The sequence below is a fragment of the Toxorhynchites rutilus genome, chromosome 3 (genome assembly GCF_029784135.1).
Source record: "Toxorhynchites rutilus septentrionalis strain SRP chromosome 3, ASM2978413v1, whole genome shotgun sequence".
NCBI classification, from domain to species: Eukaryota; Metazoa; Arthropoda; class Insecta; order Diptera; family Culicidae; genus Toxorhynchites; species Toxorhynchites rutilus.
Genome location: NC_073746.1, coordinates 265,092,505 through 265,112,952, shown reverse-complemented (window position 1 = coordinate 265,112,952; position 20,448 = coordinate 265,092,505). Strand labels below are relative to the sequence as shown.

Sequence of the window (20,448 nt, the reverse complement as noted above, 5' to 3'; positions counted from 1 at the left end):
TTGATTCGAATGAAAGATGTTCGAAATCGGCAAAATAGGGTTAATGAGTAATATACTTATCGACTCGATTTATACAATGGGGCCCATTATTGGCAATAAGGGATACAAATATCAGCTGAATATACTTGATACCTACTTTCGGTTGATCTTCCGGTAGCAAATATGGAAAAATGGTTGAATGATCAAATTGACTCTTTTGTTGTTCGGCATAAAAAACGATGTCGTCAAGCTGGTCGTCTATTATTTTATAAAATGCATCTCATTTATTCCTCATCCCTAGATTCAGATACTTTTTTCATCTAAATGTGTGTTCCTTTGATACATGTGTGTTATTGTTGATTTTACTTTAATTTCTCATATAATTTATAATAATTGTTATACGCGTTTAAGGGAACTTAATTTGAGAGTATAATTATTACTGCATGAATGATATACTTCTTTCTCTTATTAATTGTAATTAGAAGTTTATGTATAGTAATTATTATTCAGCATTTTCGAAGTATCAATTAATATGTATATATATGTATACTTTCTCGGCATAATTTGTCCTTTCTTACGCGTGAATCGAGATCGTTTCCATTTCTTTTTCATTTTTCGAATTTATTTATTTTCGCTGCATGCATACTTATGCATGTTCTGAAAATGCAGGGTTTTGCTTCGGAGCAACTGTGTAAGCCGGTGTGGTTAGCAGCACAAATCAAACTCATTTCATTCATACCATTGCGCGGTTATAAATCAACTCAATTCAAGAATCGGGTTAATTCAATTCAATTCAAGCATCGGGTCAAAATGTTATTGATTGGATTGAAATGTGATTGTGTTATAGATGTAAAACACGAGGATAAGGAAAAAAAACTTGTTTGTAAATGTGATAGATTTTATCTTTGTGATCGTCAAGAACTTTTGAAATACTGAGGAGAATACATATAAAAAGTATATAATTTTTTTCTGTTCATATACATAGAGTTCATCCATGTGAGCACTTTTCCAACTAAACCATAATGAAGTGATTCCAAAGTAATTTGAAACAGACTTGCTCTTCTCAATAACCGAATATGTCACAATCGACGGATCGGCAAATAAACTGACTCAGTTCTCACATTCACATCAGTCTTATCCCACTTGAACCAGCCTTGATTCAAGTTCAAACGTCATTCGGTCCATCCAAACCCTCCTCTTTCAATCTTTCTTGCATCCAACAATAGGCGATTTTTCCATAAAGGATAATAAAGGTCGAACAAGAAAAAACCGAAGACGCTACCACTAAGCCTATTTTTTTATTAAATTTCTTCGAAGATTTACTAAATCAAACCAAGAGTGTATATATGTAATCACAGTAGGCATTGGTTGTCAGGTTAATTTATCTACATCCTGGCTTCACCGGGAAACCGCGTTGCGAACCGCCCCCCCTCGAAACTAAAATCCAATATATTCGCTCGAGATTTCGCAAAACTTTTAAAATTTGTGTGATGTTCTGAAACGTTTCGTGAAAAGTCTGAACAGTGAAACCTGGAAACCCGGAAGTGGTAAACCGGCAAGGCCAGCGAACTCTAAAACACATGTCTTTTTCTTCTTCTTTTTGGCTTTGAGAGGCTTTAAATTTTTCAGTTCATTCGCCTTTAAAAACAAATGTGATAGTGACCGGTCCTTTTAAGCGGAGCCCAAGACTGTGCCGGGCCGCAATGCAACACAGAACTTGGTACCAAAGAAGCGCTCTAGGGAAAATGTACACACATTTTTTTTAACAAAATGTGAATTCGTGGTTATGAACGATGAAACAAATTACCTGGCAGATTCCGGTTCAATTATTTTTTTATACCACGGTTGAACGGAAGAGTGCCCGGAGGAATATGAAATCAAGAAGAAGTCGAAATTCTCCAAAAGTTCCTTGTCTGGCAAGCAATCTGAAGTTTTTGTTTCCTGTTGGACCATGAACCAGTAAATTTACCATTAGAGTGTCTATGAAACCGACTTCTACCTTTTCTGGAGCAGCATGAGGTGGATTGCCTGTTCTGACCGGATTGCAAAGCTGCCTTTACTCACGCTCTACCAAACAGAGATACAGCGAAAATGGCGTTACAGAGGTTCCCAATGAGATCAACTTAAAAGAGTGGAACGACATCGACTGAAGCGAAGGCAGGACACAAAAACGCTGCCTGGAAGGAAAAAGTGTGAAAAGATGAAGCTGCTTTATCGTTCTCGAGTAACGTGGAAGTTCTTCTAGAAACTAAAGGCCTCAGGTGGCCAAACTAGGACTAATAACCAGGAAGGTTCTTGGAGGGACTTGAGAAGAATCGTTTATTTTGGGTTGCTTATGTATGGCCGAACACTAAATTCAGATCTATACTATCAACAACTAGGCCGTTTGAAGCTAGCGATTGATCTGAAACGACCAGAATTAGCCAACAGAAAGTGTGGTTTTCCATCCGGACAACGCAAGGCCACACACGTCTGTAGTGACTCGCTAGAAACGCCGGGAGCTTGCTTAGGAAGCCAATTCGCTCGAACGGGGGGAAATACAACACCATTCATCATTTCCTAAATAAGTCCAGACTTTGTTGTAACTTTGTATCACTTCATGACGCAAAAGGCTCATTTCATAAAGTTGAGAGACTTTCGTTGTTTGTACTCGTATTTCTATCACTTCACAACAGCGTTCAATCAACAATTTCTGGATCAATCTCAAAGAGATGGTACAGTTGATGAAAAGGGGTAAATGTCGCTATAATTCCAACTGATTGCCGCAAACCAAACTTGAATGCTACAATAGTTTTAGTACGGCCCAAATTTGAATGTTTAGAGAAATTTAGGATAGCAGAAAGAATAGAATTTGTTTTCTGAAAAAAAGCAACATAATTTCAGGGATCTCAAATGAAAACTGAGATGTAGCTAAAAGTGGGATCATAATGCCGCGCTATGCGTCGCGTTGCGACAATTGTGCTTTGACACTTCATTTTAAATATGTGTGTTTCCATTTAGTCGAACACAATAATGCGTTGCGTCATTAGCATCGTTGTACTAAACGCTAACATTTGTTCTAAACTGATTGCGCTGAATTCGCGATGACAGTTGGATCGTGTCGACGTCTGGTGGTAACTTCAAATTAGGGCCATAATTTGGGTCCCAAACTCGTTAGTGTAATCTCTATCAGAAAAAAAGACACGAAGCCGGTTTTTAAATTCTAAAATTTGAATGAAAATTTTCACATCATGTTATTTGATTACTTAAAACAAGTGTTTCCGACTTTCATTCAACCATATGACTAAACAATTCCAACACTGTTGCTGAATTTTTTCATCATAATATAGAGTCTTCATAAACATATTTCGTATGAGACTTTTTCACCACCTGCAAACAAAAATGTTTTTCATTTAAATAGAATACTAGTTTGATATAGAAAAGCTAATTTTCATTCATAATTTTAGTTTTAAAAACGTGTTCATTCCGACTGAAAATCAGCTATTCTTTCACGCTCCCCTATACTAGTAAACGAAGCTCAATGCCGCCAGCGCGGATAGGTCAATGTGTTGTTTTTAAAAACATTCAACTGATCCGTGGAGACAACATGAACAAGATTTTTATACGAATTTTATTTTGTTTTTGCTTACATGAAAAGTGGAGACGCGAATGCTAGATCGTGACTGCAAATCAACAGACTGAGTCGGGCGAATGTTTTAGAACAAAACACAAGCAATGACAGGTGATGAGAAGCAACGCACAACGCGGCATTCTGTTGTGTTCTGATGGATCATAACCCCACAATATGAGTAAAGGCTGATTTAGACGATGCCAGTCAGCGCTCTAGTTGAAGTATCCAGTGAACAGAGAACAGACACTCTTTTCAAGTTACTTTTACCAGTATCGAACAAGTAATTGGCCTCTAGCTTGAACAGAGTGTATGTTCTCTATTCACTGGATACTTCAACTAGAGCGCTGACTGGCATCGTCTAAATCAGCCTTAATTTTGCAATCGAATAAGCCAGTGGATGACGATTATTGATCTCTGAGGTTAGTTTAGAATCCAAAATGGAGATTTCCGATTAGCCAAAGTGAACCGAAAATCAGTCGGGAATGGTCACGTAGCTCACCAATATCCAATATACATTTCTAAAATCGTATCGACCCGCGAATGTTCAATATCATTCTATGAGGGAATAATCGTGAGACCTTCCAACTCTATTGCTGTTTTCGATCTTTGTGGCAATTTTGGAATCCAAAATGACCACTTCTGATTAGCCAAACCGAGCATATTATTATTAATTGCTGAAATACCCTATATGAGTCACGTCAAAAAACACACACGCACCCACTTTTGAATGTAAAGCTTGGAACATTTAGAATCCGGAATCTCAAAACTAGTTGTATCTCGGGATTGGTTGAAGGTACAAAAAATGATTTTATATCAAAATGCTGATAATCCATTGTTCGAACTTAAATTTGTTGGGGGCATCTCCTCTGGCAGTGGCCTTGTATTTCAGGCCTGGGAGCTGTCCCAATTCCATCTTCAGGTACGTTTCGTCATCCATTAGCATGGATCCTTCGTACTGCGTCAAAACCTTGTTGTACAACTTTCGAGCGTGTCCTTTGGCCACCAGATGTTGCATCGAGGCCCTGTTTGAGTATAACGGAAATTACGATATCTTTCTCGCATATGGATTCTACGGAATGTACTTTGGTTAGAGTTGTGTTGTGTTTAATTGTTCTCAATACCTTCAACCTCAGCTCCCGATCGTAAGATCCTCTACGACGTGTCCTCTGATCCTCCCGAACAACAGTTGTACGAGGGCGGTCCGATAAGTACTTAGCCTCATCGTCCGATGGTGTCAGTATCGCGAGAGAGATTACTATCGTGTAGTACATTCTCGTAAACGGCTACTGTCAAAATTTCAACCGAATCGGATTCGTAGTCTTGTTTTGACCGTGTGTGAAAGGGGGCGTGTCCGCGGATTTTAGAAAAATGGAAATTCCGCCGTCGCCACGGCCAAATTGGTCGAATTGCACTACGAACTGCTGCCCCATCCACCGTATTCTTCAGATTTGGCCCCGTGCGATTTTTTTTTGTTTCCAAACTTGGCAATGTCACTCGCCAGGCAGGAATTTGAGTCGAACGAGAAGGTCATCGCGGCCATAGAGGCCTACTTTGCAGACCTCGAGAAAACGTTTTTTTCAGGCGCGTTATGCGTATGTCAGTCGTTGTGTTGCGCCAGACCAGTGATTATTGTGAAGAAGTGAAAGATCGGCAAGAGCGTATATATACGCCTTTCGTATATATTGAAAGACTGGCGAGAGCGTATATACACGCCTTTCGTAGTGAAAATGTTAAAGAAGTTGGAGCATCGCTGGGTCAAGTGAATCGAGCTAGAAATAAAATTGAGAAATAAATCGCCACTTTTCCAAAAATTTTGTTTTTTTGTAGGCTAAGTACTTATCGGACTGCCCTTGTATGTTCACGAAAACGTTGTAGCACATCATATACGGTCGATTTAGTCACTTTCAGCGATTTCGCGATTTTCGTACCCGACCACGCCGGATTATTGATGTGGGTGTCCAAAATCAAACGACGCCCAGTCTGCAGTCTGGAGCAAGTCCCTTAGCACTCTCCGCGCTAGTTGTCTCCAAGCCAGAAGAAGAGTTCAGAGGTCTCGAGTCGAATCACAGAGGAGCGAACAGAGGCGCCTTGAAACGGGAGATACGCAAGTGCAAATCAAACTACTTGCATTAAAAAAATGAACAAATTTTACCATTTTTTCATGCATTCGCCTTAACACCTGGACCACTTGTGCATTGTCAATCATAGTAACCCATGTGTTTTCAAAAAAAAAAAAAAAAATTGATAGCGCTATCAGTTGAACTACGGAAGTTATGGAGAAAACAGTAAAGCAACAGCGCTTTCTGGTTTGTGCGTACTGGGAGCTCCACCGGATGCGAAGAAAGTGGACATCATCAAGTACTTTGAGTCCGCCGGATACACCCGTTTCGGAATGCATAATATACTTACACTTCTGGAGAAGAATGAGAACAAGGTGCTACGCGGTCGTGAATTGCAGCTGAACCTAAAGTAGAGGATGGAGGTAAATATGGCTATATCGTTTCCGGCTTTAGGCCCGGAGGTCGGAACAATGGGCCAGACAGTGAAAAAATACCTAGCGGAGATAGACATCATCTGGCGGAAACGTAAGTCAAGTCTGGCAGCGTCAGAACAGCAAGCTGTGACCCAGAAACAAAGGCATAAAGTAATGAGAATAGAATTTTCCGGAGAAGCAGAACGTTGCGGTTGTCATGGACGACGAAACGTATTTAACGCTGGATGGCAACGACAGACAGGGAACCAGCTACTTTACGTCCTCTACTAAGGAGGTAAGTTCCGACGTGAAGTACATCTCCCACATGAATGCAGCTAAGATTGAACAGAAAAACATTCCAACAAGTATGTTTTCAACAGCAATGGGGAAAGTTCCGGCCTATTGCCGGAAGGCCGCCCGATAGTGCCGTACATGAAAAAGATGATAAGTACCTGACTGAGGCCAGGGATGGCGCGTCAGTGTATGGGGATATTTTTCGCGAATATAACCTTCCTCAACAATTTTGCCAGTCGGTCAAGTCGCTGCCAGGTTTAGTTTATAGTTGACTGGCTAATATTGATAATGATCTGAGAATGTATTTTTGTTCACTGCACAAAAGATTAGCTAAATTTATTTATTATATAAACTAAATTAGCCTCTAGTACTGCTGTTTGGCTCCATAATGTTCAGGATGAAATGGGACCAGAAAAAAAAGCCGAAACGAAAATTTTGTTCAAATGGAGACGTTTGAATATCCTGTTAACACAATACCCACGCTCACCAGCGCTCCTACACTTACTGTTATCTATCTACATACACATACATTCATTTTCCAGTTTAATATGCAGTTTTACTTCTTTTGGAAGAAAGGGAAATAAAAAACGCCAGCAAACTAATAAATCCTTCATCTATAGGCCTATTTACAAAGACGAAAATAACAGGTAAATTTTCGGCTCATTCTCCATGTTCTATGCGGTGAGTAACGTTAGATGGCTCGAGTCACTTGTGTTACTCCGTTACTCCGGAAGACGAGTGCGAAGGGAAAAAAAAACATTTCATGTGTAAAGTGACTTCCAGAATAGAGCGACTTTGACACGACTACTGTTATCACACGTTACGGCGCAGAATAAGGGGGATTGTGTCGCGTTAGCTTTTGCTTTTTTTCGAGATGAACTTAATTTTTAAAGAATGCAATAAATGATAATTGGTTAATCAAAAACAATTAGAGGTGATAAATGATCCGAAGGACCATCTATTCAAAAGTGAGCAATAAACAACAGTTTATCGTTGGTTAGATATACCTTCGCCGTTACGGAGTACAATTTAATTTTGCAGATATTGCTCGCAAAATACCAGGGTTGTCCGAATGCGATTAGTATCATTAGCATATTATGGTATGGCGATAGTGAAAAATAAGATATCGACCGACGGTTAATACTTTTGTCGAACGTCGAACATAGATTGTGGCCTTCGACTTTTACTTGAAATTAGCTCACATATAAAAAGTAGTTAAATAATTTAAATTACATTCTGGATGCTCAATGTGTTCTGTTTTCTTTTTCATTTTGTTTATATTTTGTGGACACATACACTTGGTGTAGGCACTTTTCACGTTATTTGTGGTTTTTTTTCTAATGTAATTATCTTTAATCTCGTTTATGTATTTGCTTTCGGGAGTTGCAATTTAATGTTGTTATTTTTGTTTGAGCGAAATGAAATTGTCCACCTTGTTCGGCTGTACATTACACATACTTTCTTTGCGGCTCCTACTAGACACGTATCAGTCACTCAACCATCGTTGTAAAAAGAATAGATGGTCGAAATAATGTGCATGAAAATTTCTTTTTCCTACGATCAACATCTCGTCTGTCGTCTTGTTTGTACTCTATATATATATACATACACACATTCAGACACACACATACACGAAGACTGTACAAATTTTCCCACACTACGGGACACTATCATAATCTCTCACGTTTGACCTACATTGGTTTGTTCTACGACTATGCTAGTTTCTCTGTTATTGTTTCAGCTGGGAAGCTTATTCACTAACAACACTTTTTTAGACTTTGCTGCTTAAATTTAACATGTTTCAATATAGCTTTTTGAAGAGCTCTAAAATAGGTTGGCTTTTTCATTCTACGTTTGTTTTCACAATAAGCATCACATACCATCGCATCCATGCATCTCAAAAAATACCAATCATTTCATGTGTTTGGTGTTCCGTGTATGAAAAGCTATAGATTTTTAAAAATCATATGAACCAATCGAGAAACAATCGTTCCTAACAACATCCAGTCCGTAGCAACTCCTCGTTTAGTTGCCCTACACACCCACACCCTCCAAAATTCACAAACGAATGCTCCTGTTTATCATCACTGGTTCCCGGAGACCTCCGTGGTTTTTCCTGGTTCTGTTTCCTTATCGCCACCTTTTTCCTTGGCGTTTGCCTCGTTTCAGTGCCCCTTGGTTGCTTCCTTCGCTGCCATTATTAGCGGCGTTAGGCTTGCCAGCGGTCTGGCCAGTTTCAAGAAGGGATGCTGCAACGACAATAGAATGGAATGAGAAAAAAATATGGCAGTCGCCTGTAAGTCGAAACTTACCCTTAATAGCTCGAGAGCGGTGGCTCGTTGATCCACATCCACTTCTAGGCACTGATCGAGGAAATCCTGGAATACGGGACTCAGTTTCTCCTTCTCTTTGATTTCCGGTTTTCCATGAGTAGCGATCAGGTAGAGCGCTCGTAGCGGATTCTCGTTCAAATATGGCGGTTCGCCTTCGATCATTTCAATCGCCATGATACCCAGCGACCAGAGATCGACCTGCAGATGAATTTTATATTCGAATTAGTCCATGTTCTAAAATTAATTGAGGGGCTCAGAAGGAAAGGGGTGTGTGTGACTTGATTGATTTCTCTTCATCAACTTTTTCTTTAGTTAATGACGCAACTGCAAAAACGTTTCAATTTGAGTTCGCTAAAGAATCCTATAGATGAGGTTCTGACCTATCTTCAACATTGTCAAATACAGCAATGTGTTTGCAGTTAAGTCATGATCAAAAGAGAGAGTCGGTGTAGAGAAATCGATGATGTCACTTACACCCTTTTCATTTTGAGCCCCCCAATTTGTTAAATAAAAAGAATGTTGACTGATGTATACTAGGTAGAGTGGGTAGAGTTCCAATGAAAATGGTCATTTCGAATTTTTGAAGGAACTTCTGGCACAATGTTGATTCCCGCGATAGAATACTCTTCTGCTCAATCGGACTTTATTTACTAGTGTCGCAAAGTCGGCAAATTTTGTGTTTTTTGAAACGCATGAAATCGTGGTTTAAAAAAAAAGACACAGGAGGGTTGTGTCCGAGACACGACCGCATAGTTGACGTAGGATTCCGTTAGGCTATCTGTTCATTTTGGATATGTTTGAAGAATTACATCGTTAAACTCTTTGATGATGATATGGTGGCCCTGAAAAGGGCCGTTTTGTTCGGTTGTTGGCTATTGTTTATTCACTCCAACAGTGTGTCGTTGGATGATGCGTATCAGATAAAAGATACCGAAGTGGAACGATATATGATGAAAACCACCCGCTGTGATCATAGACAAGATGCCTCCTGTGTTATGTATGGATGAAATAAAAAAAAAACTCATATAAGATGATTGCCAATACCGAACACATCTTGGATTTTATTTATGAAAATTGAAATAAATCGTCTCATATATCAGGGCATTTTCAACAAAACTGCTACCATATAGAATTTTACACTTACACTTGTGCTAAATTTTTCACAATACACGATCGGTCATTGATATGAAATTACACGAAGAAACCAACATTCAAGTTCCAAATTTGAATTTTATTTGCTGGAATTAATCATATCTATCACCTTACTTGCAATATGAAAATGCCCCCGATTTGCATATATCTGTAATCTCGATTTTCCCCGGGCACCTTGGTTTTGATATCTCTGTTAGGGAATACATTTCGGTAGGAACAAAAGCTCCCCCTACTTTTATGTATTTGCAAAGCCGATTTCCCCCAGGCGGCTTGATTATGATGTCTCTATTAGGGAACGCATTTCGGTAGGAACAAAAGTTCCCGTACTTTATGTTTATTTACAAAAAAAAATACTTTTATTTTGCAATTTACAATCCACTCTCTCTAACTCGATGTTCTGTGTCTCGATATTTTCCCTAACTCGATGGGATTCATGGTACCTTCGATTGATTTTAACAGCAATCTTCTCTCCATAACTCGAAACCTCCCTAACTCGATGGGACCTTGGATATCGAGTTGGGGAGAGTTGACTGTATAAAAGACGTATTTTTAAATTTTTTTCCGTATATAATAGAATTCATGTAGAAAATTTCAAACATAAGTCCAAGATGGTAAACCTATTTTTGACGAACTTTATGGAACATCGAATTTTTATGAATTTGAAAAACATAGAATTTTTGTGTGTCGTTCTATTGGTTTTTATTTTGTTGTTCTGTATGTGTTAACAATCATTTTTAGCCACAAATTATGAATCCTGGTATGATGTAAAAAAAGGGCATTATAAATCTCCTTCTAAATGCAGCCATTCTCGAGATATTCAATTTTTTTTTGTAATTTATTGTCTTTTTAATAGTAAATAGGCCCTTTTAACACGTTAAGCCCCGCGTCGGTCCCTAGGGGCCGACGTAGAGCGCTGACTGATTTGGACTGACAGTTACAAAATATAAAAAAACAAAATATATACGGTTTGTTTCCGGATGTTTTACAAAATGTGACAACTTTCTAGTCGAATTTCTGACTATTTTCTATTAATACAATAAGTAATTTTGGGAATTGGGACCGACACTGATATTGTGCAAACGTTCTTGATGCGGGCTGAATGGAAAGCGCAGCAAGAAAAAAATCGGGGCTTTACCTGTTAATATGATTGTCGTGTTATATCGTCATGTTCATGAAATTTTATGAGTTTGCTTATAATTTACAATTACTTTTCCAAATACAGTGACGTCTCGATTATAGCAGTTTTCCAAAAATTATGAGCAGAAACGAATTGATGGATATTTTAGGATCCATCCGCTTCAACAAAAAAGAGTACGAAGTTTGTGATTGAAAACGGATAAATTTACGAGAATATATCGAGTAAAGATGTTTTGTTTCAATTAGCAGAAGAACTTTTTGCATATATATATTCATCTAAACTAAAAAAACATGAATGACTCTCTGCCCCGAGAATTTAAATATACGAGAAATTTGCAAAATAGGTTTTTAAAATGAAAACAAAGTTATGGATACATTTGCTGGCTGTAAAGACCATGTTTATGGTAAATATACATTTAAAAAAATGTCTATGTGAAAATTGTGTCGACCCAAATGCTAAATAATAAAAAAAATAATAAAAAAATAATAAAAAAAATAATAACACTACAGTTTACTCAAACGATGTATTTATCATATATTTCCAATATTAGAATCGCCCTTGACGTACGAGGGGCTTCCGAATGTCGAAATCAGTACCGTGCTACACAAGGTTGTTGGTAAAATAATTATCTATTTAGGTAAAATAACATTTTAAATGTTATTTTACCTAACTGTTTTATCTGTTGAAAAATCTTATTAAAAATTGAATTTAATATTAAAAACTTTTATATCTCAAAACACACTCCTTTCGATATATTTTTGGCAAACCCTTCCAATTTAACAAACTTTGTTGTGTCATGGCAAACTCACCAAAATGGAGATATGATTAGGGTACATGTGAAGATGAATTTTGGACAGCTCCCAAACAAAGGTTCTCATCACAAAAAAAGACAATGGACTCGATAATTTATAGGGAAGAGCGCCTGCAGAAACATCTCCTACCGTTTATTAAGACCCATAAAGGTCCGGTGAAGTTTTGGCCAGATTTGGCAAGTCGAGCACTACCGCCAAGAGGTGTCTGATACCGTTACAATGAGGTTGTTACCTTAAATGCATCAATCCTCTCAATTACCCCCAATTCCACCCTATCGAAGAATATTGGTAATTGTCAAGTCGATATTGAAGAAGGGTGCCAAATTAACTAGGTACATGGTACATGAAGAGATCTTGGAATAAATTGGCCGCTGAGATTGACCAACAGAGAGTCCAAACTTTGATGGAGAGTATCCGAAGAAAAGTACGGAGTGGGTCGCCTTATTTTCCTGGCGTCGTTTCTGAGGTTCCCACTCAAGATGTTGCGGCGTTCGAAAAAGGCTGCAGAGAAGACAACATCCACTTCGTCATCGGCTGTGATGCCAAGGCTCATCATACTATGTGGTAAAGTAACGACATCAACAATCGAGGTGATTTGATTTTCTCTATTATAGTGACTTTCAACACTTTTGACTGGTTCGTCACTTTGTTTCCATTTTTGGAAGAATGTCGGGAGTAAGAATTGAACTCTTGATATTTAGCGAGAGAGGTATGGATGCTACCGTTACGCCAGATCGCCTCCCATATTTCCATGGGGTATTTCATCGTGCAAATCAGTATTTTGCAGAAAAAATCAAGATTAACATTTTCGTCGGCACCCTGAACCATTCGAGATGACAATAGATCTCGACTTTTCATGCAATTTGAAGACTTTTGGCATCATTTTGTTTGAAACCCCGAAAACCCCCTTGGGTGATTTTACGGTTTGACTTCCAGTCGAACGTTCATCCACTCCGATAAAGCTATTGTGGTTGTCAGAAAGCATAATGCCGTTAGCTCACTGAACATCTGTAATAAGGAACGTAATGTACCACGAAGTGATTCGCTCATTTACGTTCAATAACAAATTAAAAAAGCGAAAATATTTAACTCAATCGAATTCACGTGTTTTATTCAATCAGCCAATCACTAAACAATTAGAGGCGAATGAACTGCAAAGTTTAAAGCCTCTTAAAAACAAAGAAAGAAGAAGAACTAAACAATTTCGGCAGAAAACGTAACTGCTCGGTTTCTTTCAATGAAAAAAAACTGTTCTGGGCAGGACGAAGTTTGCCGGTACGGCCAATGGAGAGTAAAATAGCAAGACCTGAATGGTTTATTTGATTATCACTACCTAGCCGACTCACCTTAGGCCCGTATTGCTTCCGTGTCACCACCTCCGGCGCCATCCAGTACGGTGTGCCAACCATTGTGGTTCGCTTCGATTGCTCCGGAGAGATTTGGGCACAAAAGCCGAAATCGGTTAGCTTCACGCTACCATCCAGCCCCAGCAGAATGTTGTCGCTCTTAATGTCCCGATGAATGACCTGATTGCTGTGGAGAAATTCTAACGCCTGCAGCACCTCCCGACAGACGGCCGCAATTTGACCCTCGTCCATGCATGTCTCGGTAACGACATCGGTGAGGGATCCACCTGGCAAATACTCCATCACTACCCACAACTCCTCCGACACCAAGTAGCTGTCCAGATAATTGACAACGTTCGGATGTTTGTTCTCTCGCATCACCAGAATTTCGTTGATGATGAGTTCCTTCTTAGGCTGTTGGCTGAGGTTCATCTGTTTGATGGCTACCTCCATGCCGGTGGAACTCTCGATCGCGGTATACACGGTACCAGATGCACCCTGTCCGATCTTTTCTATCTTGTTGTACTTTCGCTTAGGATCACCTACGCTGACTATGGTTCGTAGCTTTTCGAGGATTTCCTCATCAGACATTTTCTTTTTCTTGAGGTTGGCGCGTTGCTGATTCGTGGTTTCATTGTTGGCCGCCGTCGTCGTGGTTGTCGTCGTTGCTATTACCCCTCCTACGGTCGGCACCGTCGGTGTCGCTGTTGGTGAGGATGGACATGCTATAGACGATGTTGTTGTTGTTGTTGTCGTTGTTAGCGTTGGGGTCGAGATGGGGGTCGCAGAGACGGTTGTTGTGGCCGTTTCCGTTATTAGTGAGTCGGTTCTATTGCTAGTTGGTGTTAGTAGGGTTTGTATTGTATTATCATCGTTACCTTGAGGTTGATTATTGGCGTTGCTCAGATTACTGACGGCGGTTGGTGATTGGGCCGCCGCTGCTGTCGTTGAGTTGGTATTTACTGTTGCCGTCAGAATCGTCGTCGAGTTCTTGTTCTTGTCGAACGTGGGACTGCGCAATTCAGTGGCGGTGGCGTTACTGAGATGCGGAGGTATTGGCGGTGATATCGGTGTCGGTTCATCGATAGGCCTTGTGTACTGGTGTTGGGAGAAAAAAGAAAAAGTGATGTCATGAGCATTTGAGTAAGAGCAAGCACAATATGTTTATGTCTATTATAAAAAAACATATTTAGCATGTTCGATTATGAATGTGTTTCACATTGCCAACATACACAATCCCTTCTTAATATGTTTGGATGCATTATATAATATTATAACATGAAATATACCAATACAGTAGAACCTTGATTATCCGCGGAGGCTAGTTCCTTACTAATTCTAAAGACCCTTCCGAAATTTGTCAGTGAGTGGTAGGCTCTTGCTTTTTTCTTTTTGTCTAGATTTTCACATTATCTGACGGCTGGTGAACACCATCTTACAGATGGATAGTTTTTAATGATTTCTGTATTGATAAAACATAGTTTTCATGCTGATTTTTGTGTTGTTTGTGTTAAGTTCGTGATTGGCGGAGACCTTGTCACTCAATTTCGTGGATAATCGAGGCTTTACTGTAATCAACTGTAAAACATTGTAAAATACATTTCTTCTGAATGTTTTTCTTAGTGGAAAACATCTAATATATCTTGAATGATGTTATGAAACGTAGAGGCGAGAACATAAACACAGGTTCAGTGATATCACGCATAAATTAAACCATGTTATGTTGTGATCGTTGTGCTATTTATATACGAATCGCCTCACTAGTTCTAGTCACAACACATCACAGTGAAACGCGAAAAAACAAATGACGCGAATCTGCCTCCTTTTTTTATCACATAACATATTCTAAACAATTTTTCTACACTTTCATGTTTGGTACATCTTATTTTATTTTTCTGTTTTTTTCGCATCAAAATAACTCAGCAAAAACGAAACACCAATCAAACGAAGTATGATAACAGTTGATTTGATCACTATCCATACCATCAACAGCAGTGACAACCGATCGAGGAGGCTGGAAAACGTGGTGTGGACTGCGTTGGTAACGGCGAATATCTCCTGCAACATATTCCGGGGAGTTGGAGTCGTTCGAAGCCCGCAAAATCTTCGATGCAATGATAATTTCTGAGCTCATTTGTTCACTACCGTGTACTGAAAACTAAATCGCACTCTCACCCACATCCGGCAACTTCAAATGCACTTTCGATACTGAATTGTGCAGGGAAAAGGTTGTTGTCAATGAAGGATCGCTACCCTTGCAATATTAGGTTTAAAAAAGGTTCGCCTATTGCGGATTTGCAGATGGATTTCATTTGTGCACCGTAAGCTATTAATGAGTAATGAGCGAAGAAAAGATACGACAGAAAGGTACTATCAGTACTTTGAATATCTGATGACGAAGCATAATGTGAAAGTTGAGCTCAGGTAGTCGATTTTTGACGGAGAAGGGATAAAGAGGTATACTTTTATTTTATGAAATCTGGTTTTGGGTTCTAACAGGAAATAACATTACACGAAACGAGTAAGAGCACCAATTCCTGGCCATTTGGTGCAATTTGCATAGGATTATATTGGCTGCAGGAGGTAAACTCGAAAGAATTTATTAAAGGGAAATGAAACTCCGGAATCATAACGGCTGTTAGAAAGGCGACACTAAAGTGGAATGCCTGATTGCGAGAAAAATATATCCTCACTGATAAATTGTTAGACCGGTTTTCAATTTAGACTTTAAACAATGTGAACGAACAATATCCATGCGATAATTTTAATACATTGTCACCCGGGATTTGGTTTATACACGATGTTATGGTTCTATGATCGTGGAAATCATAATTAATGTTTCAGTTAGAATCCGGAATCACTGTTCATTTTATAGCCTACAGTGCGGTCATAGTAGGCGTATCTGAAATCTTTTGTCAGCAAATTGTTTGGAAAATTATCTATCGGCGGCAAAAATTTCACGTTGTTCCCTTTTGCTTTGAAAAAGTTGTGCAGGATGGAAGTCGAGCGAATAAATTTAATTTGGGAAACCCACATCAAAAATCCAGCGTGGTAAGGTACAACTGTTGTTCGGATGGATCAGAGAACGCGTCGTAGTGAAAAAGGTTTTGACGAAGTACGAAGGATGCTTGTTGATGGATGACGAAACGCACGTGAATATGAATTTTGGACAGCTCCCAGGCCTGAAATTCTATGAGGCCACTGCCAGAGAAGATGTCCCCAGCAAATTTAAATTTGTTTTCGCTGATAAATTTGCCAGGATGTTGTCGATTTGGCAAGCGAACAGAAACCCAACGTTTTCGTCACAAACAAGACAATCAATCGAAAACGTATAGGGAAGAGTGCCTTCAGAATCGTCTCTTTCTGTTTATTTAGGTCCGGTGAAACTTTGATGGAGGGGATCCCAACAAAAGTACGAACTTTCATCAACACTGTAACGTAATGTCTTCAATATTTTTTTTCTAAAAAGAAAAAAAAATATCTGTGTTTTGATATGAAAACATTTTTTTGTACACCCAGGTTTTTTTTACGCGGGGGATACGTAACTCGTAAAAAAACCGCGTAAAAGAAACCGCGTTAATTGGAAAATCCGCGTATAAAACCGCGTTAATTGGAAATCCGCGTAAAAAAACCATGTCACCTAATGATAGATATCAAATGGGACTATTTTTACGTAGAACGGAAGTAAAAAGTTGAGTGTTGCTCGCTTCCGAAAACCCGTAGTTTTTTCCTGCAATTTCGTTAGTTACTGGTAGCTATGGTTCGGTTTTCCTCACGAATGAGGTCATCTGCTGTTGCTACAAGATTCCCTCGTAATTTGTACACTCTTCTGCCGATGCACGTGCAGTACCAGTGTTGGACCGTTCAGAGCTAAGTAGACAGGGAAAGACATTCACGAATAGCTGCCCGTAAAAACCCCGTCCCGTTGTACCGCCCGGCGAGCCTCCCGTTACCCAACACCTAAAATCCACGTAAGAATCGTGATAAGGTGCGGCACTAAGCGCTTAACTCCGTTACAAGCACTAATTGCCGTAATTTGCACTGAGGGAACATGAGAGAAAAATGTGAGCAAAGGGGGAGATGTGATATTGCACTGGTCTTTTTTTACGCGGGTACCGCGTTAAAAAAAACGCGTTAATTGGAAAATCCGCGTAAAAACCTCGTAAAAAAACTGCGCAAAAAAAAAACGCGTAAAAAAACCTGGGTGTACCTTCAACCCATGCCGAGATACAACTGGTTTTGTGATTGCAGATCAAAATGAATCAAGCTTTATATGAATTTTGCTCGCATTTCGAACATATGAAAAGAAGTCCGAACACGAGCCCATCTTGGACCGATCAATAATATGTTAACATCTTAGCTATTTTTGAGATATATCGTAATCTGCTGAATATTGTTTTCTGAAAATGGTTATCGACATATGTATTCAAACCGTTATCAGAGCGATATCAAAAAGAATTGTAGTTGCTGTAGTTCGGAGTACCTGTGGATCAAATCCTAATGTGATTTGCAGTATATTATGCGAACAACTTCATTCGCCGTTTACGATCGTTATTATCGACATGGCAAGACGGACGAGAAAACCTATCTCCATCTCATATAGATTCAAATTTTTATCGAATATTGGATGGTCAAATGTTCTCGTTTCCCGACCACCCTAAGTGATATTGCGTAGTTTTCAAGTGGTCGAACACGTTACGGAACATATGATTGTTGTCTACCGACACTATTTCTTACGATAAACTGATAAAACGTCGCCAAAATACAATTCCAACTAAAAAATTGAAAATCTGAAAATCGATATGCTTTTTTCGTGTCAGAAAACAACAAAATTGTTGTACAGCAAAGGTTATATCACGTTAGCAAGTATGCTGTCTTATGGACGACAAAACGCACGTGAAAAGGATTTGGACCCGCTTTAAAGTCAGAAGTTCTATAAAACAACGGCACGGAGAGATGCCCCAAGCAAGTTTGAGTTTGTTTTCGCTGACCTTAAAATCTGATCTTAATATGGCAATGAACCAAGCTAGCTTATCCCTTAACAAAGATGTGGTAGAAGGTAGGAACAGACGACTTTCGCAAAATCGTCGATTCACCATTAAGAGTGATGTTGATGATGTCGGTATATCATTTGACTTCCGTCAAACAATGTCTTCGGATGTGTTGGGCATGAACTTCTTCATAACTTCTCAAATGAGTCATATATGATCAAATATGACTTAACAAAGATTCAAAGTGAGTTACTCATAAACAGTCAACCTGTCGATAATTTTTGGAAGTTATTGGACTTTGTTTGAGGGCACCAACATAAAAAAACATTTTACGTTTTTATTAATTAATTTTAAGATTCATAATTCTTCTTAAATCTTTCTATTGCTCCCTGACTTGCAGAAACACATCATAAGAATAAGAAATTAAAATGTGAATAAGACCACCAAAATAGCGCTCATTGAAAAAAAATTTTTGGAACTTTTTAATTGTAGAAAATCTTGAAGAATTCGCATTTAAAAATCAAAACAAAAAAAAATCCAAGCAAAGACATCATTTTCAGTGATGGTTTTTGAAATTTAGGTAGTTGTTGCCAGCTTTACACGTTTTGAAACGTTTTCCTCTTCTCTCGCGTGAAAAGAAAATGATTCATCACACAGTTTATTGCTCGAGTAATAAACGCGAAGGTAGTCGGGCAAGGAATAGGGAGAGAGTATTGTACAGTTTAGAACTACTGTCGATTAACGAGAACGGGTGTAGAAGACAACATACATATCCGCCTACACAATACCTAGTACTGTCTTGGACGAAGTGGCATCTAAAACTGGTTACATTTACTCAAAAATAACATTCTAACAAGACTTACAATTGATTTGGTTCGCTCCGGTCTGCTCGCGATCGGTGGTGGTATGCCATTGCCGCTGATGCTGCCACCGCTGCTCGGTCCACCAAGCTCGTCGCTATCGTGATCACCGGCTGAGTTGTGGTGCGACGATAGAGGTCCTAAGCTGTACGCCTGCGAGAGATGAACCTGGCCGACGCCTCCTGGTCCGTGGAACTCCGAATCCGTCGGAGTGCTGCTCGGACTGCTGCTGCTGACTCGGCTCAGCGAGGAACCTATGGACGATGCTGGAGTTGAGCATTAATATTGCACTTGTTTCTTCATAATTTAATCGCGGAATTGAATTCATCCACGTGAGGTTGTGGTGAAAAATGTGAGGTTAAAATGAAATCGGAAGAAAGACGTCTCCTTCGGAATACCGGAAAAACATAAAATAAAGCTGTGCTTTATGGTGGAATTTCCCATACGCATGGCTTCGTCAGTTGAAGAATTTCACTCCGTTTATGTCGATGGGAACGCATGTGATGATAGAAGTTAATACGAAGTCATAATCTATAGGCTCATTAACATAAAGTGAATTCAAATTCTGTGAATTATTCAAATTTTATTTACCATAGGTCATACCAATTTCATGATGTATAGCTTTATAGAGCCATAAAACGGGAAGAAAACCTTCTTACGGCGAGTGCAGCACATCTGGTTATCGAGGGGATAAGTATGTTTTTCCCCGTTTCCCAAAAACAGAAGAAACGGTGACAACACATGTAATCTTGATTGCACACATAATTTGCAAAAAAAGTGATAGTTAAATTATGGAATTAAAAAATGCCTTTTTCAGTATAATTTGAAAGAGTGGATAGTATTTTCATGAAAGATCGGGTTATGGTTATGGTTAATGTGATTAATGTCTCATACCTTTCATATGTCGCAAAATTTTCAAGACGCGTATGTCGAATTTCAAGCCAACTCGTTTGACCATTGGCAACACCATCATGGATTACAGTGAAACTTTGTAGGTGTAAAAACATTAATCGTTTAAGCAGTTCTAATTCAAAACTATAATACTTTTAAAATTTTGGTCAAAGAATGAAATGTAGGAAATTGTTTGTCATTAAAAAATACCAAAAACATTTAAAAAAATACACAGAAAAAATTATTTTGAAAATTGAAATCAAAAACGATTTTTTTATTTTCAAAAACATATGAATAGTCCATGTGATCACCAAAACGTCATCCATACAACAGAAGATGGGCACTTTTACTGGGTAAAAGTTTTTCTAACAACAACTTCTTCATGTTTTCTCAGAAAAAATACAAATAATCCTAATTTTGTTCAAAGTCAAGATGGAGATACAAGTCGGACTCGATTATATACAATTTTGGGCTCGGTTATATACAGTTTGAAAAAAAAAATTATAGTTCAAATACCGTTCTGAATCATATTTCGGACAACATCATATTTCGGACACTTTGTTCTAATA

At 38.8% G+C, this 20,448-nt stretch overlaps 1 protein-coding gene across 3 annotated transcripts in view; it reads right to left on the bottom strand.

The window, feature by feature from the left end:
* Nucleotides 1-238: 238 nt before the first annotated feature.
* LOC129775164 (serine/threonine-protein kinase Pak) overlaps nt 239-20,448 on the bottom strand; it is a 99,292-nt gene continuing 79,082 nt past the window's right edge. For 2 of the 3 annotated variants that reach the window (XM_055779534.1, XM_055779536.1), the window contains 5 exons: nt 18,992-19,254; nt 14,016-14,235; nt 13,138-13,841; nt 8,669-8,887; nt 239-8,605 (listed from right to left, as the gene is read on the bottom strand). In XM_055779534.1, the coding sequence (XP_055635509.1) occupies nt 8,522-8,605; nt 8,669-8,887; nt 13,138-13,841; nt 14,016-14,235; nt 18,992-19,254 (1,490 nt within the window). In that variant the 3' untranslated portion in view covers nt 239-8,521. The remainder of the gene's footprint in view (nt 8,606-8,668; nt 8,888-13,137; nt 13,842-14,015; nt 14,236-18,991; nt 19,255-20,448) is intronic. The other variant, XM_055779535.1, reaches the window with a different exon arrangement.